At 47.3% G+C, this 24,549-nt stretch overlaps 3 protein-coding genes across 25 annotated transcripts in view; 2 read left to right on the forward strand and 1 right to left on the reverse strand.

Moving 5' to 3' along the window:
• Positions 1-582, forward strand: part of LOC121094568 (fer-1-like protein 4) — an 85,993-nt gene extending 85,411 nt beyond the window's left edge. For all 14 annotated transcript variants that reach the window (XM_040608354.1, XM_040608363.1, XM_040608355.1 and 11 more), the window contains one exon: positions 185-582. In XM_040608354.1, coding sequence (XP_040464288.1) covers positions 185-365 — 181 coding nt within the window. In that variant the 3' untranslated portion in view covers positions 366-582. The remainder of the gene's footprint in view (positions 1-184) is intronic.
• Positions 583-710: 128 nt separating this feature from the next.
• Positions 711-9,496, forward strand: LOC121094574 (CMP-N-acetylneuraminate-beta-galactosamide-alpha-2,3-sialyltransferase 2-like). 2 transcript variants are annotated; one of them, XM_040608394.1, is made up of 9 exons: positions 711-2,471; positions 3,440-3,553; positions 5,256-5,384; positions 5,539-5,805; positions 6,095-6,285; positions 6,628-6,807; positions 7,244-7,289; positions 7,479-7,598; positions 8,959-9,496. In XM_040608394.1, the coding sequence occupies exons 4-9, from the start codon at positions 5,551-5,553 to the stop codon at positions 8,965-8,967; spliced, it is 801 nt and encodes a 266-aa protein (XP_040464328.1). In that variant the 5' UTR covers positions 711-2,471; positions 3,440-3,553; positions 5,256-5,384; positions 5,539-5,550; the 3' UTR covers positions 8,968-9,496. The 2 variants fall into 2 exon arrangements, with proteins under 2 accessions (XP_040464328.1, XP_040464327.1); XM_040608393.1 differs by lacking the exon at positions 8,959-9,496 and adding an exon at positions 7,708-8,262.
• Positions 9,497-10,170: 674 nt separating this feature from the next.
• ERGIC3 (ERGIC and golgi 3) overlaps positions 10,171-24,549 on the reverse strand; it is a 35,002-nt gene continuing 20,623 nt past the window's right edge. For 2 of the 9 annotated variants that reach the window (XR_005829897.1, XR_005829895.1), the window contains exons 2-5: positions 22,071-22,190; positions 18,713-19,580; positions 16,341-16,521; positions 10,840-13,413 (exon numbers count right to left, since the gene is read on the reverse strand). Coding sequence is in view for 3 of the 9 variants with exons in the window: in XM_040608397.1 (XP_040464331.1) it covers positions 10,710-10,771; positions 22,071-22,190 (182 nt within the window). In the remaining 6 variants the exon portion in view is untranslated. The other 7 variants (XR_005829896.1, XR_005829894.1, XR_005829893.1 and 4 more) reach the window with 7 other exon arrangements.

Genomic DNA, 24,549 nt, shown 5'->3' on the forward strand with positions numbered 1-24,549 from the left:
TCAGGTCCTGTTTCCAGCACTTGCAACAGGCACTGTAATTATTGCAGCCCCTAGGCTGATCTTGCCTGGAAGTGGCAGGAATTGCTGCGGACCCATGAGGGTGGCAGGGCACCAGCACAGAGGGGCCAGTGTGCTGCTCTGTGGATTGAGCCTGTGCTTGTCTGTTCTTCCTTTCCTGTTCCAGCCGGCCAAAAACTTCTTTCAACTGGTTTGTGAATCCCATGAAGACCTTTGTGTTCTTTATCTGGAAGCGGTACAAGAAATACATCATTGTGCTATTTATTGTCGCTGTTCTGACTATCTTCCTGGTTCTTTTGGTCTACACCATGCCTGGATACATCAGTGAGAAGATCATCAATGGATAAACGCTCTCCAGCACAGGACTACTCAAAGGCGGGGGTGATTATTCAGGAATTGATACTGGACCACAAAGTTTAAGGAAATCCTACAGGTGTAGAGGCAACCTTCAGCATGAGAGACTTGCAGAAGTGTTTGGGGAGTCGTGTTTCATGCTAAGTACCCATGAAATGCTAATAAATCAAGTAATCGACCTATTAAATAAGGCAACCTCCTTGAAGGACAGTCACAGCTTTGGGAAAAAATTTCTTCATTGTGGGACTGCCATGGGAGGGTGGGGAAAATGGGGTCTGCTGAGTCCGTCCCAACAGACCTGGCAGCTGAAACCAGTTCTTGCCATTGAGAGTGGTTCTGGCAGAGATGGGGACATCAAGGCATCCATGCCCCAGCTAGGCAACACTTGGAACTTCCCAGGCCTTTGCCTGAAGACCTCAAAACACATTGTACAGGGGGAAGCCAGGTATGGTGGAAGCTCCTGGTGGAGGTAGGACCTGGAATACCTTTGAATGGGGCTCCCCTGGGAGAAGGATGGCCGAGCCAAGGTAGCCATGAGCTTCCTGCCTTGCCAAAAGCACAGGAAAAGCTCTTTGAGTTGAAGTTGGCTCTGGATGTGGTAGCACACCCTGAGACATGGGCTTCCTAGTTGTCACTCCTTACAAGTTGCTGAACAGCTTTTCCTGCATGTGCTGGGTTGGATTCAGGCTTGCTTCAGACTTCATCTTGGCTTTCATTTCCACAGGAATAAAAAAGCTCCTTGGCTGTTGTCTCCTGTGCTGCTTGTGTTTTGTAGCTGCTTTCTGGAGCCAGGGGCCAGCCTGCTGTAAGTACTCCTCGCTGATGCCCCTTCACCCTCCCTCCCAGATAGCACAGCGCTGGGGCATTGGCATGACGTCATCAGCATGAATCTATGTTGTGGTGTTGGGCTGATGTACATTAAATGAAACTTGTTCTCAGCATGTCTCTGGTGCCCTGGGGTTCCCATCTTCTGCACAGACAAGCCCTGACATGCTCTGATCTCTAGTACTGGTGCTTCATCCTAAATTTTGACAGCACAGATTTGACCACAGATTCTGAGGGGTCTCATTCCTGGTGCAGGAGGTGGTGCTTAGAGGGAGCGCTGCATTTCCAAAGAAATAAAATGACAATGGGGTTTATAGTCAAGATGGCTGCCTGATTGTCTTTTGAATGGGGTAGGAATAGAGCCAGTTTTGGGGAGAAAACTAGCTGGACAGAGCCATGTAGGCAGGTAAGGAGCAGGTGAGGACTCTTGCTGGACTTGAAGCCAGATGTGAGCGTGGGGCAGACATGGTACTCCCCCAGGGGGGCCATAGTTAGCTTCTGTGTGGGGGCCCCCAGAATGGTAAAGGGGATGCCCTCTCTCCCCCTCAGGGGCACCCCTGGGCTACAGGGGGAATGAAACAGACGGCAAAGGGCTCAGGTCATGGAGCACCTGCATGGGGCTAGAGCAGGGCCCTGGAGTGCGACAGTGCTGGGTCACCCCCAGCTTCTCTGCAGGGCCTGTCCAGTGGGATGTTGCCTTCACAAACAGTGCCCAGCACATCCCATCTGGTGTACCTCAGAGGTGACTGGTCTGTGCCAGATAACTCAGCACACCCCAGCATGCCCAGAGCACATCCCCAGGGAGTTCCTTGGCTCTCACAGCCGTGCTTAGCCACACTTTCCACTGCACCACCAGGCTGGGGCTCCCTGCGTCTCAAAGTGTGTCTGCCTCAGGCTTCCTTAAAATATTTCAGCTTATAATTGCAGGATTTGTAGCCATGCTGTGCTGTGTGCCTGGGTGTGTCAGTGTGCACACTGAGGGGGTGTCTGTCTCTCAATGTGTTTGTGTGTGTGTATGTGCAAGGCGAGGGGCTCCTTCCTGCCCTTGCTGCTGGCAGCAATGTGACCCCAGCCCCCTTCCCACCCCCAGCATGACCATGGCTCCTTCCAGCAGTTCCCCTTCCTGGTGCCACCTTGCTACAGCACCATGGTGGCCCTCATCTCAGTGTACAACTTCCTGCTGCAGGTGCAGGAGGACCTAAGCTCGCCCCACAACCTCTGCCTTCACCAGCCACGTGGGCTGCTGCAAGGCCAGTGCTAACAGCTTGGAGGAGGTAAGCAGGGGTGGGGAGGCCACGAGGGTGCAGCCTGTGGGGTTGAGTGGGCCATCCACGTCGTGGTCCTGCAGGATCTGCACCTTTGTTCAAGCATCACTGTATCATTTGTCACAGTGAGTGGAGAGTGGTGTGAGCATCTTCAGGCGTTCGCTAAACAGTCAAAGCAAAGATTTGGCAAAGGCTGATGATGAGTCATGGGGGTCAGGTGAGAGGCACTAGTTGGTGGGGAGAAGAGCAAAGGGGGAGAGGTTTGTGTGGGAAGGCTGTATGTCATACCAGGCTCACAGCACGTGGCAGAGAGAGGACAGAACCCTTTGACCAGACAAGCATCAAACTAAAAGCAGAACAAAAAAATAAAAGGACATTTTTGTGGGTGGCAGGATGGCTTCCTCACTTGTCCAGAGTCAAGCTGTGGGATGTGCTGATGTGGGGTGTTCGGAGGCCAAATGCATAAGTGGATCCAAAATTTCATAGAGCTGGGGTGAGAGCCGGCTGCTGAGTGCAGCGTCCGATGCAAAACTTACTTGGTCAAATGCCTTTGCTTTCTGACCAGCACTGCCCACAGCTTGCAGATGTTGCCTTGATGGGTGGGTGCTCAGAGATGGGGCAGGCAGCTGCCTGTGGGGCTGGGTAGGGCAGGACAGGGCTGATGGGTTGTGTTGCTGGTGTCAGTGTCAGCAGAAGTAGAGCCATCTACCAGGACCTGCGGGGGCAGGAGGGCAGTTCCACTCGAGGCAACTTCTTCCACTCTCAGAGGAACATTTTAATGATGAATTTCTGGATTCGGCCCTAGGAATGTGTCCAGGGCATTCGGCTCCAGCAGGACTAGTGGCCACCATGGTGCTGCCGTGGATGGGAGGGGTGTGCTGGGATGCCAGGCTGGTGGGCACCATTGGAGGGAAGGATGGCAGCCCTGACCTCACCATGCCACTTGCTGCAAGGCTGTGTTCTCCCCCACATCACAGTGCAACACTTCCTCTTCCTGTGGTGGCCCGTTGCAGCTTGCAATGAGCACTGGTGAGGCCACCGAGTCTGGGAGCAGACCTTCACCCGGCCGTGCTCAGCAGCACTTTGAGGAGGTGAGGGGACCACGGGGTAGTGACACCATCAGGGCCTCTTTCTTGGCCATGGGGCTGGGGAGTTCCTGGCAGTGTCTCTTGGGGCGAAGTGGGGGCAGGGACACGTCTGTGGCCACTGAATGCAGCCTGATGCAGTGGCTGTATGGCTGTGACGCAGTGTCGTGCGGTTGATAGTGCTGAGCTGGGGGACCTCAAGGTGAGGGCACCTCTGGGTGCAGGGCTGAGGTCTTGTTTCAGCTGCATGGGGGTGCGGGTACAGGTGGAGAGGTCCCACGCAAAAGCAGGGGATGTGTGTGTGCACAGGCAGGGAGATGGGGCTGCTCTACTCTGCCTGTTCAAAGCCTTGCCCACCCCAGTGACTGGCAACTGCAAAAAGGTATTCACTGCGCTGCCTCGGTCCCCCGGCTCTGGGCTTAATGGAGCTGCAGGCACCAGCCATGCAGCCACCAGCCAGCTCATACCTCTCCATGGGCTGCAGCTTAATAACTTCCAAGGCTCCACAAGTGCCTGAACCAGCCTGCTGGGGGACTGCGGGCTCCTGGCCCAACTGGCATGTCAGATGGACACTGTTTGCCTCCATCATAGCAAATGCTCATGGCTGCTGCAGGACAGCATTTTGCTGGATTTACAGGGATTCTCAGCCACCAGCAGGGAGAGCATCAGGGGCCTCTGGGATCTCCCTGAGCCTGTGGTACAAAAAACCAGCATACTATGGCTGCTTCCTGCTTGGGAACACCCACATCTGTGTTTCCGGAGTGCTGGTGGTGGCTTGCTTGTGCTTCCCTTCAAGAAGGGGTGATGGTTCAGTTGCTTTTTGAAGGACAGGCTTGCAGGGGAGCGTGACCTGCTGCAGCCACCTGGGATTGTCCACACCCCACCTCCCATCTCCCATCTCTGCTTGTTGCTTGGACCCCCAGGAGCAGCAGTTTTGCTGTCAGGTGCATGTCCTGCAAGTCAGATTTGAGTGCAACTGGTTGGACACCACAGCAAGCAGGTATTTCTATGCTGCAGGAGCTGCAGAAAATGGTTAATGTAGAGAAGCTAAGCTGGTGCCCCACATCAGCACCCAGGGAACTGGTGGAAGCACAGGGTGCTCCTGTGAGGACAGGAGCAGTTTTCCCTCCATCTTTCCTAGTACACAGGGGACCCCATCCCAAACCTCCCGCAGTTGCTTCTGACCCTGGAATGAATGGAGGATGTCCCTGCATCCTTGCTCCTCACTCTCACCTTGGCCCCATGGGAGCCAGGTCCTAAGAGGCTGAGTACTTTGTGAACTTCCTGAGGATAAGAAAACCCTTTTCCTTCTGATTTTGGGTTTACTTGAGTGCTTTTAGATGGAGAACAGAAATGTCACTTAAATATGGGTATTTAAGAAAGGTTCATGCATATGGACAGCAGTTAGTACCTCCTGCTTCTTCGTCCTGGCAATGATTCAGTGCCCTTGAAGATGCAAAACCCCGGGGCCACTGGGGAGGGCTGGCTTCGCTGGCTGCAAGACGTCTGTGTGGGCTCGGTGGCAGCAAACAGGCTGAGGGGCTCCTCTGCCCAGTGGCCGCTCTGCAGTGCCAGCATGTGTGGGGAGAAAGCGGCGGGGCATGCTATCAGCAGAGGGGCTGCTTCACGTACAGGCATCTGCCACTCTGGAAGGTAGCTGGAGTTTGGCTTGTGGCCAGGATGACAGTGCTTTGCCACTTGTTCACAGGACCGTGTTGCAGACCCTGAAGGTGTTGCAGCAGCAGAGAGCAGCTCCTCCTCCAGTGAATACTGCCAGCCAGCCCTGCCTGGACCTGAGTAACTGTAACAGCGTCAGAAGCAGAGCACAGCAATAAAGGTATTGAATGGGTTGAAAAGGAAACATGTACCAGGCGATGTCAGGTCCCTGCAGGGTTGGTGAGCAGCCAAGGGGCGTCCCAGGAGGTGGGAGCATGGGTGGGAAGGGGTTCTGTGGTGCCACTACCACTGTTCCCTCTGACATCTCACTGCAGGTGGCATGAGCAATGCTGGGCCAGAGGTGCATGCAGGTGGTGCTCATCCTGTGCCTGCTGTTGGTCCTGTGGCAATGTTTCCGAGCCCCCACGGACGGCCTCAGCCCCTTCCCTGGGCCTCCGCTGCTCCTCGGCACCCCCGCTACCTGCTGCACTGCTGTTGCCAATGGCTCTGCATGGTTCAACACCCACTATGACATGGCCATGGGGCCTCTGCTGAAGGGCACAGCCCATGAGCTCTCCTCTGACGTGGTTCAGTGGTGGCTGGTGAGTGGGTCATGAGTGGCAACTCAGGGCTCTTCTCAGTGTCACCAAATCTGTTTGCGGTGGGGCAGGGAGACAGAGGCCTGTCTTAATCTGGGGGATGAAGGAGATGCAGGGACCCCAGCTCACCACTGCTTCCACCTCTCTGGGCTGTCCCGTAACCTTTTCCTATTATCTCATTGGGTCTTTCTGTGGCTTTCCCAGGGCTCTTCTGGTTCGACTGGGGTTCTGTCTCCCTCTGGGGGTACTACTGGGGGACTAATGCTGCCTGTTGCTGTCCTTGCTCCCCCAGACGCTGCAGGGTCACCCAAATAGTGTCCAAGTCCAGGCCATAATTCAGCAGCTCTTCACTGTCTTCCGGGTCCCAACCAGTGACCTGTGGGACCCGTCTCGCTGCAGGACTTGTGCAGTGGTGGGGAACTCGGGGCGGCTGAAGGGGTCTGGCCATGGCCTGCAGATTGATGGGCACGACTGGGTGCTGAGGTGGGTGCCCCAGAAGGGCTTTGCCCCTCCCTGTCTCCCTAGGGCCCTGACGTGCCCCTGTCACCCATCACATTCCCCCCCCCCCCCCCCCCCCCCCCAATCCACAAACACAAGCCCTGTGATGGTGGAGGAGAGGGACTGCTGCCCCTGCTGCCTGGAGCCCCCCGCCCCCCCCCCCCCCCCCCCCCCCCCCCCGGGGCACACGTTTGCCCTGGGTAGCCCATGTTCCCTCTTTGTTGCTGGCTACAGTGACCTGGTTTCCCTGCCTGGTGGGACCAGCAGCTTGGGACTGGCATGGCATTGCAGCTTCATTTTGGGGTGTGCCTTCCCACTGTCCCCTAGGATGAACAGAGCGAAGATTGCTGGCTTTGAGCTGGATGTTGGCACAAGAACAACCCATCACTTCATGTACCCAGAGAGCGCAGTGAACCTCCAGCCTGGTGTCCACCTCGTCCTTGTCCCCTTCAAGCCACTGGACCTGCAGTGGGTGGCCAGTGCCTTCTCCACTGGAGAGCTCACGCAGTGCGTCAGCTTTGGGGCAACAGCATCTCTTGTGCTAGAGACCCTGGGGACAGTGCGGGGTGGTTCTGGCGGCCTTGGTGCCTCACTAGGGCCCTGGCGTCATGGTCCTGGTGGGATAAAGGGCCCCTGGATGAGGGTTCTGGCATCTCTCCGCACCACAGTTTGGGGAAGCAAGCACTGCCCTGTCCCCACAGGGCTCAGACATCCTGCAGTCCCATAACTCCTACGGGTGGAATGGCTGTCCCCACTGTGGGGCCATGGCCTTGATGTGACCCTTCCCAGAGCCAGGCCAGGGGATACTGCTGGGCCAGCCCAAGGGGCTGGGGTGCCATGGGGCCAGGTGCTAGCAGCACCCTCTGCAAACCAGCTGCCTCCGAAGGAGAGGCCCCGGCAGCAGGGGCGCCACACCCTCACTGCTATCCTCTGGCTTTTGCAGCACATACGTGAGAGTGAAACGGTTCATCAAAGCTGACAGAAACAAGGTAAGGGTTCAGTGGGTTCCACTCCTCCTGGACAGGCAGGGCTCCTCTGGGCAGAGACCAGGCTTGTTTTTCAGTGGGATAGGGACAGAACTGGCAAGCAGGAAGGCTGATGGCAGTGCTGGTGGTGGGGGCTGGCCATCCCATTCCCAGCGCAGTGAGCAACTGCTGGCTTCTCCGCTCCCCACTCAGGTGCTGATCCTAAGCCCAGCTTTCCTCAAGTACATCCACGACAACTGGACACAGCACCATGGACGGTATCCCTCCACTGGCTTCACTGCCCTGCTCTTCGCCTTGCATGCTTGCCAGCAGGTGAGTGTGGACAGCATGACCAGGTGCTGCTGCCATACCACCTCTGTCTGTGTGCCCTCAGGGCGACTGAGCACCTGTGCACCGATGCCTCTTTCTGCTGTGTGTGCAGGTCTCTGTATTTGGCTTTGGAGCAGACAGTGAAGGGAACTGGCATCACTACTGGGAGAAAAACCGCTGGTCCGGAGCCTTTCGCAGGACAAGGGTCCATGACGCTGATGTTGAGTTCAGCCTCATTGAGACACTGGCAGTGGAAGGCAGGATTTTATTCTACAAATGATGCAGTTCTAAGAAACTGAAGCCAGGTCGTTAGTGCAGGAACTAACAGCCCTCTGCGCTGCCAGCAGCTGCCTTGGCTCTTTAGCTTGCTTCTCCCCCGCCAGCACTGCCGCACTCCTGGGCTCACACACCCTGGAACCCCACCCAGGGTCTCAGTGCTTCTTATGCTGGTCCCCACCAGCTGGGCGCTGTGGTTGCCGGGTGACATGGTCCCAAAGCACCAGGAATGCTGCATTTGGTGGGACACAGGGTGGGCGTGACTCTGCCCACACTGGCTGGGAGAGACAAAGGGGTGGTGGTGGGGCTGGAGCTGGGTATGGAGCCCATGAGCTGCTGCTGTATGTGTCCCTGCAGCATGTATTACTTATAAAATAGCTTTCTTTCTGCACTATCTGATTCTGTGCGTCACACTCACTGGGCAGCGTTGGACCAACTGCTTGGACCAAGTTTAGAGTCAATACCACAGAAAATCCAGAGCCAAGATTTAAGAGTGATGAGTTTTGCCTCAGTATTGCCTCCACAGTATTTTATTTTTCCTCAGTATCTTAAAATGACTCCTAATATAATTTCATGTACCAAGCACTTTTACTCACTTGTATAGATCATTAAAAAGAAAAAAAACACCCCACCATGATTATTGTATCTACATATTATGCCACAATCTAGGTATGTTTTTTTAATTATTATTTCCAATTCAGTACCAGGGTTAGTTTAAATAATTTAATTCTTCTAAATGCTTTACCAAAATACACAGTGGATAGACTTTGTTTCAAAATACAAACAGGGGAAGTGAAAAACATAACCAGATTTAAAAATCAATTAAGACTCCAAACACTTTTTTTGCTGATACAACAACTTGCATTTTTCACGAGAGCAGCAATCTGGAGCAACTGCAATGCTCCATGGTACGGTAAGCACAGCCCAAGCGCCCAGAACAGGTGGAAGGAAAGTGTGTGGGATTCGGTACATTTTCAGAGGTCTGGCATACAGCATCAGCACAGTCAGAGACATCTTTAAGAAAAGTTTAAAAAGCTAGATGGTCTTGCTAGAAAGCATATTTGATGGCAAATGCAATCCATTTCAGGTCTCATGACGACAGAGTACATCATTCCTGGAGGCAAGCAGAATACAGTATCTCCAGCATCGGTACTGGAGCCGCCCGATTGGTGGAGCGCTGCTGTTGCCACCTGGCGGCCGAAAACCGGTACTGCAGCTCCAGTGCCGCGCATGCCCGGTGGCGCCCCGAAAGTCGGCCGTGGCGGCCATTAACGGTATCGCGATCTCGCGCTGCCTGCGGGGTGGTGCCGCGGTGCCCGCTGCTGCCTCCCCGTAAGGAGGCGCCGCTGCCGTCCACCTAGCACGTTGCCAGCGTGCGCTCGGCACGGGAGTACGAAACTGCAGCGCCGCTGCAGCCCCGAGCCAAACGCGCCGTGGGGCTGCTCGCTGCTGCAAAGCCCTAGCGTCAAGCCCCCACCTGAAGACCTCGGGGTTGCGGAGCGCCTGCGCCCCTCCACGGTTTCAATTCCCCGTCGCTCGGCAACGCCACGGTTCCGCCCTTGCGGGCCTCGAAGCTGCACGCCTCTGCGCCGGGCCGCTTCTGCGCATGCGGGGCTCGAGCCCCCTACGCGCCAGCGTCAGGCTAGCTCTGCGCATGCGCTGTCCTTAGGCTGCCAGTTACGCTACTGCGCATCCGCCATGAAGGGAGTAGCGGCGGCCCTGCAGAGAGGGTCTTCGGGCTACCGGTGGGCCAAAAAATGGACACGAGCCAGCAACCTGTGCTCGCAGGTCAGAAAGCTGCCCATATCCTGGGCTGCATCCAACAGAAGCGTGACCAGCAGGTCGAGGGAAGCGATTCTGTCCCTCTGATCTCGCGAGAGCCGCCTGGAGTACCGCATCCGGCTCCGGAGTCCTTGGCAAAGCGGGTCCAGAGGAGAGCCACAAAAACGATCAGAGGGCTGGAGCACCTCTCCTAAGACAGGCTGAGAGAATTGGGGTTGTTCAGCCCGGAGAAGAGGCTCTGGGGAAACCTTATTGTGGCCTTTCAGTACTTAAAGGGGGCTTATAAGAAAGATGGGGACAAACGTTTTAGTGCGGCCTGTAGCAATAGGACAAGGCTTAGTGGTTTTAAACTGAAAGAGGTAGATAGAGACTAGATAGAGAGAAGAATTTGTTTATTATGAGGGTGGTGAAACTGGGAGAGGTTGCACAGAGAGGTGGCAGATGCCCCGTGCCAGGGAACATTCAAGGTCAGGTTGGACAGGGCTGTAGGCAACCTGATCTAGTTGAAGATGCCACTGCTTCCTGCAGGGGGGCTGGACTAGGGGACCTTTAAAGGTCCCTTCCAACACAAACCATTCTATGATTCTGTAAACTACCACTGTCATTCCAGCCACTGTGTATTTATATATACTTGAGGAAGTTGAAGTCCTTCACAACTGAAATTTTACTCTGAAAGTTCTGAATTGCCTTGAAATTCTCAAGAGCTTTTCTACAAAATATCCCTTCCAGAGATACTGATACTCAGGTCCTTGACTGAACCCCGTACCTGAGGTTGTTTTACAGCAGGGCAGTAAAGTTTTGTAGAACAAGTGAGGCTGAGAGACTGCCCAGATACATTCTCCTCCAGGTTCTCCCACACCCATGTGGCAGTACCTTCCAAAACCACTTTTCTATTCGTTCCTGATAGTTCAAAACATCTCTAACAAAATTTCACCAGTGTCCTCCCCCCTGAAGCAGTGCTGCTGTTACCACAGATAGCAATGCAAAGATGTTCAAAGGAAATGGTCTGAAACACTTGGAAGCTAAAGGTCACAATAAGCAGGAAAAGAAAATACTTCACCATGTACATGAGACTGTTGGAAACTTTTTGCCGGTGCAAAGTGGAAATTTCCAGCTACCTGCAGGAGACAGTAATCTTTCATTAAAAGGCCTGAATCTACATAAATAAAGCAGTCAATACCAGCAGTTGGATTTTCAAATTTTTGTTTGAGTAAGATAGACAATAAGCAATTCATTGTCATGGGTGACAATACCAGCAAATACTGTCCTAAAAGAGATACAAATTTCCCCTCTTCCTCACAGGCAGTCATGTGGAAAGCCATAATCACATACCGATGTTGATAACAACTTTTCTATGCAGAGTATTTTAGTGGACATGAAAATGGGAAGAAGGCGGAATTAAGTCTACTGGGAGGGAACTAACTGCTGCTGTAGGAAATACAAAAAGGTATCACAAAAAGGAAGGCGAAAGTAACTGAGAGGGTCAGCTGGCAGGGTAAGAAAACCTTTAATGCAATAAACAACAGTGGTCCTATGTATGAAAACAAGCTGCGTTCAAAAATAAAGCACTAAACTTACCACAAACACACACACTCCCCAAAACCCCACCAAAATCTCCAAAATCCCCCAAAAGACAAAGGTAATTAGTATTTTAACCTGGAATATAAAAAGGATATAGATATTAGATGTCAGTCCTCCCTGACACTTGCTAGCATTCATATACACCCTCCCCTGGAAGACTTCAATGGATCAAGCTCACATGCTACATTACACCTTTGAATGTCCGTGCAAACCTATCGCATATGTTAACTGCGGACCTGATGAGAATGGAGATGTGCAAAAGTCCAAGTGCCTAACAATGGCCCCCAGAAATTTCCCTAGTGACACCCACCCTTGGACCCTTGCTACCCACAGCACTCCCCTTTGAATCTTTCACTGGGGTGGGGGCCCAGCTCTGAGTCGTGACTAAAGCAAGCCCAGTGGTAATCACGTCTGTGTGCATTTTTCCTTTACCAGTCAATACTGCTATAGTTGCCATTTAAATAACTGACTGAACAATCAAAATGGTTACCTTGTCAAAAGGTTTATCAATAGCATTTTCTAAAGATAGATCTAATTCAAGAGCTGGACCGTAACGTTTGAGTTCTCTCAGACACGCATTCAAAATATCCAGGATCGAAGTCTAAATAGCAAGCATAGCAGGCATCATCGACACATGTATTTCCACCACTTCAGGTTTATGCTTCTCTAAAAATGAGTTCACCGCTATATGAAGTCTAAGAGGAAAACAGCTTATTAAGATTTACATATATTGTCTGCTTGACCTACAACTAATCAGAAGTTTGTATAACCTACAATTACTTTAAACATAAAGAAGTTAATTGCAAAATCAGTTTCTACCCATGTGAAGACTGCAATCTCAGGAACAGCCTCAGAAAACCATCTAGAAAGTTACCGCACTACATCCTACATCATTATGACACATAACAAATATTAAAGTAAAACAAAAAAAAAAATCTTGTCAGGGAGAAACTGGAATGGGTTCATAAATCCTTTGGAATCACATGGTTCCACTAGCAGATTCTGTGATGTTCCTAGCTTCTGATCATAAGCAGCAGGTCCTCGTTAACACACTGCCCTTACAGCCAATCCAGTTGTACAGGTATAGAGATGCTACCTGACTTTTACTAACTGAACAGACTGAAAAAATGCCATGTCTGCTGACCCCAAACTCAACAGGTGTTTCCCTTACTGCATGCTGCACCCACAGGTCTCCGCATGGTTCAGATGCCAAGGAAGAAAATTTAAGAGAGCTTCTATTCAACCTCTTGTATCCTAGTTATGTCCATTTCTACTTTGTGATACCGAAAGAAAGACTGTTAAGAGTTTACAATGCAGAGTAACAGTACATTAAGATAAAGCGAAACACATTCCGGACTAAAGGAACAAATGAGCAGACCTCCTTGGCCCAATGCAAGAGCATTGAATGGGTGATCAGCTAAGTGCCCAATTCTGTTTGTGGGTCTGCTCCTACAAGACTTCATGCACGTCACAATCTTGGCGATTTGGTTTCTATCAGTCATCAAGACATATTCTTCATACACAACATAAATGGAAAAGATGATTAAAAAAAATGACATGTAGAAAGAAACCCATGGAGTTTCATTACAGCTGGAAACAAATACCTCCATGAATGGCAGAACTGAGAGCATGTACGTCTGTTACTTCACAGCTTAAATAATCTGTTTAATCAGTAAAGTTTTTCTTAAGCTATTAGGAATGTCACTTTCCGCTGTGATTTCTGTTGGCTAAAAGGACAGCTATACCATAAGGTTCAGCCCTTATAGATTTAGTTTGGGTCTATTTTAAAAAATACAGAAGTTTAGGGTATTTAAGAACTCTTCTTCTGTCAAAAAAGGAATTAAATTTGTTTGGAAATACAAGAAGAAACACAGATTAGTAGCGTGACTGCATACACCTCATTGTTTTAGGAGCCCATTGTAACACCCTTTTTTTTTTTTTTTTGTAAGTTTAACTCTCCAATGAAATAAAGAGGTGCCTTACCTTGGCGACAGATAAAGTTTCCTGACAAAAAGATTTCTCATCACTTTTTCCACATGGCAAAAGCCAACGTTAAATGCAACCGCATTATCTGTAAAAGCTTTAATGAAACCTCGCTTGTTGTTCTGGCGATAAAGTCGTAAGATAAATGCCTCCTGACAGGATTCAATGATTCTGTGCGCTTTGTATACCAAAATGCCTGGCAGAATAAAAGGTTTTCAAGTTACAAAAAAGTAAATAGGTCCAATTTTATATAGCTTTTTCCTCAAAACTGTCTTTTAACATTGTTTTCTTAAATAGAGTACAATAGAAATTTAGATATTCTAAGGCAACAGTAAACAAACTTTCCAGGGTTCAAACCAAGCCATTCCTCAGTTTCAGTGCCATGGAATCCCCAAACAACAGAACTGGGTTCACGATGCATCTTTAGCAAAAAAAACCCAAAACTCACCAACCCAAAACAAACCTTGAGTGGCAGGATATAACTTAGAAAATTCTTTAGTCCTAAGGCAAAATTTGAACCTGAGCCTTTTAAAAGGAGTAAAAGTGAATATAAGACATAACATGCTATTACAACAAAGCAAGTTTGATATGTTCAAGATTGTGACATTCGTATTATTTTGTTAAGAGAAGTTCTAGAATAACAGAGCTGTCAAGTAAGTTTCATTCGTAACAGTTCACGTATTTACATAATCAAAGAACTTTTGAAAACATTTTGCTTCCCCCCTCTTGTGAAATACATTTTCACACTTGAGGATAGAAACCACCGCCAACTGTATGAATACACCTCCAACTTTCTTCATGGCTATGGGTATATTAGGGAAAAAAAGATTTATCGTGCACATTTTGGTACAGAGAAGTGAAACAATAGTTTGACTACATCAAGCATTTGAGGTGCATACTTCTGGGATTTACACTCCACTCAGCCAAGACCTGTTAAAACAATGGCTTCCTGATGCTTGTGTTAAATAGTGCATTATATTTCTTCACTCTCCCCCTGGTGAGCTGAGCCCTATGGGGCACTTTTAACCGTTCGCAACTTCCAGTGGAATAATAAATGCCTTTCTGAAATGGAAGCAAAGGACATCAAACATCACAAGTTTTACCTTGTACCTACACAAGCTGACAAACGTACAGTGCATTTAATTTGTACAAGTTACTTCAACTCGGCACCCAAGCACTGATTTTAATATGCCTTTGCTTTGCAAATGCAAAGGCATCTATAAGAAAAAGACTTCCAAATAACTGCTAGCCATTCACGATCGAGTCATGGAATAATCCACTAAAAGCTATTTTTCTGCCTAGATACTTTTACCATCTCTCCTGTGAAGCAAATTTTTAAAGACATAATAATGATCATACTCGTTTCTGAGCATCTTCCAGTTTGTCAAGATGTGACTCAAAGGACATTACAGGAGATACAGAATTTGTAAAGAGATCAGCAAGACTAGGTGTTTTTCATAATACTTCCCTACTTTCAGCCAACATATGTCAGCTTATGAAGTGCATCCATACTGCTGTGTAAGCCTCGGTAGGAACAATTTGCCACTGTTTACTACACCAACCTGCATCAGTTTTACCATGCTATTAAGTACATAATTTCTATTTGGCCAAAACCACCAGGAATAATTCTTCTTTACTCTAGTGATAATTTCTTATCCTCATTTCACTGGATTTATGAGTTCATCAGATACTAATTCACAAGTGGTTGTACACCGATTCTATACACAGCATTTATAATGAAACAGTTTTGCTATGTTAACTCCTCAAGAAACACTACTACAATTTTTTGTGGATTTTGTCCTGCAATTTCACACACAGATGTTTCCAGCATGACCAGGTGTTACCCGGTCATTTTAAAATGAAGCCACAAGTCTATCAAAGTTGCTGTCACGCTGACCTCTAGTGGCAATGCAAAACCTGGAACAGCTCTGGATCACTACAGGACAGGACTTTTTAAAAATCTTTAGCGTCTTTCTTCTTTTCATCCTGACAAAGTCCAAAGGTGTGTTTTCTTTCTCTGCCCCCTCCTTCTGTGGTAGGGCAGAAAGCAGAAGAAGTCGTCGTCAAGGGTAAGAACAGAAATTAAAATAGTTGCCCAGAAAATGTGTTCCCTTTTTTAAACCTAGAAATTATAAGAATTGACAAAATCTAGTGTCCTTTGGGTCTAGCATAAAACAATTCAAAATGTTTCACAGATTACAGCTTGTACTACACGGACGAAAAGGAAGGAGATACATCTTTTGAAGCAGAAACTTACATTCTTCTAAGTGTTCAATATTCAGTGACGTTTAGCCATTAAGATGTTAACATTTAGATAACAGTAAAATATTCTTACATCCCTGGCTCTTAGAGATCTATTTTACTAGCTCTCCAGGCTGCAACAAGGTTTCCAGATTAGAAAAGAACATAAAAACAATGGTGGCTGGGACAGAAGGGGAACAGAACATGAGAGGAAAAAGCTAACCCAACATCTTTCATGTATAACTTCTACATAAAACCAAAAAGGCCACAAGCTATTCCCAAAATCTTTGCAGTGATAATAACAGTATTACTTCATAATACTGCTATTTAGATAGTGTCCAAGGCATGTCAAGCCAAAGATTAGTAAAGTATTGCTACTTTTTGAAGGGAAAGTCATCAGGAGTGATTTGTTAATGCCAAAAATAGATAGCATGCATGGCTGACAAAACACAACATCTAAAATCAGTTTTAATCATAGGCCATCTGACAATGTCCTATAGGCCATCTGACACTACTTCACCAAGTGCAATCAACTGTTCTTAGGAAGCCAGTCCAAATTTTGTTTCCGATGTCAATGTCATCATTTAACTGCTGATTTGTTTTCTAGCCACTAACTGATATCAGAAAGCCACACAAACGCATGATCCAGTATCTAAACATAACATGGATGTTTTCAAATTGTATGATTAAATAAGGCAAACAAGTTTGGAGCAAAGAAAACCATTTGAAAAAAACTACACATTTGTTCCTTTTACCTCAGGCTTTGTGGGGAAAAAAAAAAGGAATAATTGTCAATATCAGTTAGTAGAACTCTTCACATAGAATTAAGCTTTATGTATTTTCAAACAGAACAGTCTTACCTTTATTTCATTAAACTCTTACCAGTAATAAGGTTTGCAGGAATTCTGTCAGTCAGGAAACCTACCACAAGGATTCAACTTGTTGCAAAGATGACTCCTCCTTGTGTGTAAAATTCATATTGAGTATTATTTGTAATTTCATTGGTAACACGCCGAGGAAGATGAACAACTCCATCTGACCTCAGCTGAGCAATGAAATACTCCTAAAGCAAAACGAATGAAACCACAAGACATTACTGTGGCAACTGATAAAATGGATGCAAAAACCCCTTAATTAGACATACTCTGTTACTTTCAACGAGCTGTCCAAAACAAATTTTAAAGCATGACAGTATAATGTACTACCCAAGAAAGGAGAACTACCATGATTTTTTTTCTTTTTTGGTATACTTTGCTCAGTTTCCAACTCATCCAGGTGATTCACAGATCTGTGTATTTTCAGTAGTAGCTAGACAATACTTAAGCAAATACGAGTAACTGGTACTCAAAGGACTTTACATTTTCTAGTGTTTTAATAACTCTTTTTCAGATAACAGGCAAATTTAATACTTTGTGGGGTATTTCTACAATATAAAAAGGTTGAGGACTCTAAACAGGGGGCTGGCCCATGGATGACGCGGCAGGCAGTCATCTGCGGCTGCTTGGTTTCCCCCCCAGCCCCCAGCAGGGGCGGGGCAGCGGGGTCCTGTAAATACTGGGGGCTGGACTGAGGACCCTGGGGGGTCATATCCGGCCCGCAGGCCGTAGTTTGAGGACCCCTGGTCTAGTGAGACATCCCAGGTTTATGTGATTCATCGTGGTGTAACTCTGTTGTACCTAACTCCGACACAGCTGAGACCAACCAGTTCCCAAGGCCAAAGTCACCGGAAGGATGGGGCAGGCATTTATCCACTGTGGCTGAGGAGAACTCAGCAGGATGTCAGAGCTCCTAGAAGGATTTTGCAGTTATGCTTAATTTACAAACTCATGAATGTATATAAACATCTGGTGTCTTACTCTTAAGACAAACAGACCTGAAAAGACAGGTTAGCGAAGGAGGAGATGGTTAACATGAATAAACTTTTAGACAGTGTTTTAAAGTATTGCTAGCCCTGGAAAGAAAGCTGAGAGCTGTAAGATGGACAGGACAGTGAGCGCCACATATTCGATTTTCTACACACATTACATCAGGAAAAGGGTTTTTCCCCTCCTTTCAGCCATCACGTGTTGCCTTCTAATTGGGACCGCTGTGGCCTTCCGCAGGGTCCGGTAAGTGAATGAGGACCCAGGCAGTGCCGGGTCTCCTCTGACTCCTCCCAGAGAGCACCTCGTAATTCCTAACGGGCCATCCATGCCTCATCGCCGGTGGGAGATTACAGCAAAGCAGTAGTTAAGTCATGGTGCACCTCGATGCTATCACAGTAATTTATCAGGACATTTAAGCTTTTGAAGATACTTCAAGGACAAAATGCTTAAAAGTTTTTATCATGGCCGGAGGAAAAGTGTGACGATGCAAAAACCAAGGGTTCCTTTTGTCACTTGTCACTAAGCTTGTAGAATGTAAGTTATACAGAGATATTATCAAATGGTGCATAGGCATAACGTGTTAACCATAATGGAAAATGTGTGTCAAGGTAACGCAGTTCATTTCGTAATGCATCTGTAGCGAGAATGATGTCGCCGTCTGCTAGGAGAGGGGGGGAAGAGAGCAAGACATTCTGCCCCTCTACCCCTTGCCCTTAACATATTCTTTTCATCTATGAGACATATAGATTTTTTTTTTTAACCTAGGAAGAAGGAAATTGAGTTCAAATCTCTATTCTGTGTGCCGCTTTTTAAATCCCCAGGGAATCTGTCCTTTTTTGAGTAAAACTGTGGGTCTCGAGCCTATAGCAGGTCAGGGAAAGGCTGCCAAGCACTTCCCTCCCTTCAGGTTCTCCTGCCCTTTTTGACTGTCGCACCGAAGGCCACCGCTGCTTAGGAACCCACATGTCTAATACAACAGCCCAACATTCTTGTTGAAGCTGAGTAAGCTTCATTTTGGTTAGCTAACGACTATAAAGTTGTTCTCCTGAAGCAAGCAGTGGAGTCAGCAGTGGAGTCATAGTATACTACCATGTGTGGGCTAGCGTCCCATAATCCAGGGGAAAAGCATGTCTGAGCTTCAGCAAGTAGCAAACTAGTTGTCTCGCGTTTCCCCTGTTCCAGCCCTGTAGTCCCACTACTTCCCGTTGTAGCACAAGGACCGTTGAGCTGACGAGACTGACCAAATAGTGAGTCTCCCCTCCAAAAAGACCGTTACTATAGTCAGAGAGCAAACACCCTAAAAATCATTCTTCTTGTTGTTCCCTCGCATGGGAAAATACTTAAAGAACTGTATAGATCTGTGCTAGAAAACCTAGGACATCTACTTACAGGTAGTACAGTAAAACTCTTAGCGATTCAAAACCATCCTTCCAAAACACAAGCAGAGGAAAAACTTGTGCTGTTTTTGACTCTGTTACCGTACTCTTTCAGCAGCACATTGCTGGAGATAGAAGAGAAGAATTAATGTCTTCTGGAAGAAGACAGTGTCCAAAAGAAATGCAAACCCTGCATCACTAAATTTGCATCCAAATCCAGAATGTTAACTGTGTCCTCAGCAGGGTCAAAAAAGTTTTGCAAATGCATGAAATTTATAACATTACAGGTTTTGTTGTGATGACTTCATGAAAATAAAAGGCATACCCAGTGACTAATGCTCACTCTGATCCAATACTTATTTCGAATACTTATTTCCATTGAATGTTAAACTCGTCGGGGGAAAACCAACTTTTTTCATGAAAGCATCCCTTTAGGAAGCATCGTGACCACTCCTTAAATGGTCTGCAGTTCATCGGATCCCCTAAAGAATTCTCCAGTTAAGCTTGTTCTATTATGCACGTGTGAAAATTTTTTTTCGAGCCTGAACTTTTCTTTTAACCTAAACATAGATAGCTTAAATTGATATCACCTAGGTTCTTTTATCTTTATGCCACTCTTTTCCAATCGCCATGATGTTTTGTTCACCTCTCAGATGGGCAAAGTGTGCGGTTGTAGAACGGTAGTACTTTTTTGTCTGTGGGGCATGAAAAAAAGGGTGTACCGGAACCCCGCCATTACAGATCTGAACATTAAAGCTTGATCTGTTCAGGCATTCCTGCTTGGCTGCATTTAATCCTGGCCACAGAAAGGCAATTCTGAAGTCCACGTGTAGGTGATATTCCGGTCAGTTGAGTAGCTTAGTAGCAGGCTACTTCTAGATCTAACAAAAAAAAAAAAAAAAAGAAAGAGTTAACAGAATAGTGATTTGAAAAAAAAAAAGTGCGTGTGTGTGAAACACCAGAATACAGTAATATTATCCAGAAATCCTGTTTTTTTGCATCTCGCCTACATTCTCATTGTTTCCTCACTCCTTTCCTCCTTTCCTGTTTGCATAGGTGAAATGGACCAGCACTTCACCTGACAAGTTGTTTCTCTTCCCTTCCTCCTGAAGAGGAGGCAACTGCCTGAAACTCTTGGACTTTTTTGTTTTGGCGATACCTCGATGGAGCAGATAAGAGATAAGGAGCATTAGATGTGGGAGCCGGAGCAGTATTAGAAGACCGAAGCCTACGAAGTCTTTAGCAGGAGAACACAGGACAGACAAAAAGGCAAATGACACAGACAAGGTATTGAATGGGACAAATATACAGGCCTAGAACACCAGAAGATCCCAGCTGGTTGTGCAGACTGATGCTCATTTACAGCCTTTGATTTAAAAGCTTGTTAAAATGTGAATGCTCATCTCAGGGAGCTCATCTGTGGGCATGAAACAGAACATTTTTCTTCCTGCAGATCCAGGTTTCAAAAATGTTACATATAGCAATATACACTAGAAACCGTAATTTTCATCAGCAGTGACCAATTTAAGCAGTGTTAATCGTTCTCCATTGTTCTGTTATTGCTTGTTAAAGAAAATGTGTTTTGAATTCAGAAATGTGAAGTGCTGAAGCAGCCAAGTGGCAGAACCAGGCCTTGTCCCTAGGGTAGCCCTAATCCAAGGCTGGTTTAAAACCAAGTCCAGTTAATTGGTGGGAGAACAGAGAAGCAACAGATGATCAATTTGTGCACACGGGTGCTCTCAGAAACGCAGGTGTTTTTTGAAAAATCAGTATATCTGAATATGAACTGCTCGTTCAAAGATTAAGCATGCTTGAAGGAACATGTGAGTTAAAGCAGGCAGAAAGAAAATCAAGATCCGAGGAGGAGCTTGGAACTGAGGCAGAGACTGGAACTGAACAGATCAATCACCTAGGACAGTTACGCGATGGATTCGCAGAACTGACAGGACCAAAGGAAATTCCTAAAAACTTCAGACGTTGACTAATGGTTTGATAGCGTATATAAGCTGTGCTGTATCCCTTGGTTCTCTGCCACTCACTGGGGTGGTAGCCCAGCTCAGAGTCGTGACTAAAGCAAGCTCAGCGGTAACCACCACATCTGTGAGGATTTTTCCTTTACCAGTCAATACTGCTACAGTTGCCATTTTAGTAACTGACTGAACATCAAGTGTTACTAACAGAAACTGATAATCGTAGAGTTTTATGAAGATGAGTGGACACTTCCAATCTAACTTGCCACAGGTGTGGTGGAAATCAAACTAGCCATATACTTTTTCCAGACAGCAGAAGAAATTGGCGTTGCATGCAATGCAATTTGATCGCTTTCAAAATGCCCCTCCTGGATGAGACTGTTTGCTCCCTCCAAGTTTCTCTTCCTCTCTGTTGGTAATATAAGGAGCAAGAGCAACCAGTTCAGACCGAGTAATCCCAGTGGAGGCTGGCAACACAAGTAAGGCAGGAGGCCTATATGTGGTTAACAGAGAATTGTGTACAAAAAAGCAGGGTTTGACCACAGACATTACATTCATCACGCCACAGCCTCTGAATACAGAAAGGCTGCTAAGTGACGCAACAGTAAGAACGCTATCACTACACTTTTGTGACAACAGGAGAAGCTCTTGTACCTACCCACTGCTCAACTCTTGGCTTAGTTTAGCCTTTCAGCTTTTAAGAACAGAAAAGTTCAATCTGAGTTACAACAACTCAGCAAATTGACAGTATTACCATTACATTACAGCACTACCAGAATCGTTCCTAGTTTGTATTGAAGTATACCAGTAAGTCATAACATGTAAAAAAAGGCAGAGGAGAGGTTTATGTAGCCAAGGACCACTTACTCCAACCTGTAACTGATAAATCAACTGAAATCTATTAATCGGGTATGCATTAACACACACAAAGCAAACATAGTAAGATGCAAGTTTAGGCTTAAGGGTCAAGTCAGCGGAGCCTTCCCTGGAGAGAGGCTCTTTCCTCTAACCAGCTCGTCCCGTTTCTCAGCCTCCTAGGATTTAAAAATGCAACCAAAGTCAAGTTTTGCCAGAGCAGCTGCTTGATTTCTAGTAGGAAAAGCCTATTCACTCAGCAGCTTTGCTCCTGAAACGCATCAACGAGTCCTTGTCCCAATTTCAGGGGGACCAGGCAAAGACTTGCCTCGCAAAAGTACCGAGTATAATGTATATACACACACACAGGAGCTTGTCTGATCTACCAGTGTAATAGACTTGTGTCCTATAAACTTTTCAATAGTTTGTGGTGTTTAAAATGCTGTGAATTCAGCCATCCCTTGTTCCCATGAATCTCATAGCAGCCATACGGTAATGGAAAGACTATGCGAGCATCCATCCAAGAATGACAGGATAGCATCTTACCGTGTCTCTCTGCTTCTGGAGTCACATGATTGGCAGCTTTATCCAAGCGCTGTTTAAACGGCTTGTGCTCTACGTCCTGCTGAGGCTCTCCTGCTCCGTCCATGGCATCGATGCTCAAATCTGAAAGCAGCGAGCAAGGAAAGCGGTCTATGAACACACATTTGTTATGGCCTGTGGCAAGCCGAGGAAGTGAAAAGACAGAATCTTTCAGCCAGCAGGGTAAGAACGTGCCAAACCGGGAGAGCATGTACAGCCAGTGTCAAGTGACCGACAGGGAATAAAACACACGGTGCAGCACACTAAACGGCCCTCCCAGGTACGGGGTTTGGTTTGGTGTTCAAGAAGGACAGTTTCCAACTTCCAAGAAAGCGTTACCCTGAAAGGTAGACGCGCTTAAGGCAAAAAGCCTAAAGCAAACCCCTCAAAGCCCAGAACCATTCTCAGGAACACAGGAGTTAAGCCTAAAATTGGTTGAAAACTGCCTCCTACCTCTTCCCCTGACACCTTTCCCCCATTCAACATCAGCACATTTCCTCGTGATCCCTTTTCACAAAAAACATTGAGGTCTGTCATATCGGCTTGGTACCGAATCACCACGATGCACTTGCTGGCTACATGCTCTCTTAGAAGGCTGACAGCTTCTTCGCACGCAACAGCCGAGGCTTCCAGTCTCTCCGGCCTTCCCACGCCCTGTGAAACGTGAGGAAGGCAAAGACCGATAACAACGCAGGGGATCAGGAGGAAGTCAAGATGCACTGTATCTAGAGCCCAACGCACTACCCAGAGGAATTACCACAACAGAACAAGAGGCAGGTAGACAGGCAGACAACATGCACGGCAGCAATACCCAGGCAGACTTGCAGGACACTTCCAGTCACTTCATCCCGCAACTCTGTTTTGAATTTAGTTAAAAGGTAATCAGATTCTTACGTCACCAAGTGAGCGCTAGGAGTGAAAAGTTTACATTTACCTCTTGCTCTTTGAGAGCCAATAAATCCTGTAAACAAAACAACATCTTTAGCACACCGGTACCGAAGACACAGCGCAAACCCCCCCATTAATGTACTCCTGTATTTGTTCAATTTCAAAGTAGCCACTTCAACTGATAAAGACAGCCGATTTTCTACCTGTAACTCTACTCCTCATTATTATCCTGCTACAGAAAGAAACAAACCGCTAGCATTTCTACGTAACGACTTATTTTTCCAGAAAAGAATAAAAAGCCACAACCGACCAACCAAAAAAAAACCCAAACAGAAAACAAAACAAACAAAAAAAAAAAACCCACTCAAAAAAAAAAACCAAACCCAAAAAACAACTCACCTCCTACCTTCTGTGTCCCAGGATGAAAAGTTTCCTTCGGGTTCTTCCCAAATTTGTCATGACCCACAGGACTGAAATGCAAATGAAATACTGCTTTAGAGGAGAGCAAGCATACACCTCGACATTAAACCATGAACTGGCTGCAGTCGGAATCGATTGCGAGAAGAATCGTTCAAAGAGCCTTGCTGACGTGGAATTTTTTGCGGAAGAGCCATTTATTTCCCACACGACTAACCGCTGAGACTTCTTAAACTTCTTTCTGATTTTAAAAACAGAAACAACTAGGACCCTGCACGGAGATCACTTTTAAGCGTACCGTATTTACTATAGAAAGCACAGAACTTTATTCCCTCGTCCTTCGCTTCGGCTTTATACATAACTGTCGTGAGCGTTTTAGGAAGACTCAGTAACCTATCCTATTTCATAAGCTTCTCTTCCATCCCTTTGAAAACAACTCCAGGCACGTCAAATGAAAAACGAGCTGCTCGGCATCAGGCTCGTACCCCAAAGATCCACAAGCAAGATCAGCTGCCTCGCCCAACGGAAAGCCCTCACGTATAGCATTTCTTCCCAACTCGTGTTTCTACGTGACTGTCATTTTCGCCCATTTTTTTTCCCCTACCGTTAATTTCCGGAGCTGCGCAGCACGCCACGGAGTGCCAAATGCAGTCTGTCTGAGGCACACCGAGCTGACACGGAGGTCACATCCGATGCGCCTTTCCACCATCGCTTACGCTAGGCCCCCACGCCGACAGGATCTCCTGTAGTTCCCTTCGAAAGCAATTAAAAGGCTGAGTTTCATTTAATTGACAAAAAAGCAGGTTTGTCGTGCAGCTGAAATTCGTTGACATAGTCGGTACCGAAACTCACGCTGGCTGTGAACGGGGTGAAATGGCAAAGGACCATCAGCCAGGCCCGAGGGAAGGCTCAAAGGCTGTACAAGCTAAAGAACAGCCAGGGAAGGGATTTTAGTCCGAGCCCAAGCGGGCAAAAGGATATGACGTTAGTCCTGCTGCCTGCAGGTGTGTGGGAAAATCACCCTGAGGTGGGGGGGAACTCGAGAAAAATGCGTCCTAACGGAAGCACGGTATTACGGAAAGCTTTTTTTAGGGGAGAACACAGCTATAGCCTCAAGGACGGTCGGCACGCACACAGC

Source organism: Falco naumanni, chromosome 10, assembly GCF_017639655.2.
Source record: "Falco naumanni isolate bFalNau1 chromosome 10, bFalNau1.pat, whole genome shotgun sequence".
Classification (NCBI taxonomy): Eukaryota; Metazoa; Chordata; class Aves; order Falconiformes; family Falconidae; genus Falco; species Falco naumanni.

What these genes read in the sequence shown, in the direction of transcription:
- LOC121094574 (XM_040608393.1), top strand. Translation starts at nt 5,551, where the DNA reads ATGCTGGGCCAGAGGTGCATGCAGGTGGTGCTCATCCTGTGCCTGCTG. An exon ending in ACGTGGTTCAGTGGTGGCTG is followed by an intron (nt 5,806 to 6,094) that starts GTGAGTGGGTCA and finishes TTGCTCCCCCAG; the next exon opens with ACGCTGCAGGGTCACCCAAA. An exon ending in GGGCACGACTGGGTGCTGAG is followed by an intron (nt 6,286 to 6,627) that starts GTGGGTGCCCCA and finishes ACTGTCCCCTAG; the next exon opens with GATGAACAGAGCGAAGATTG.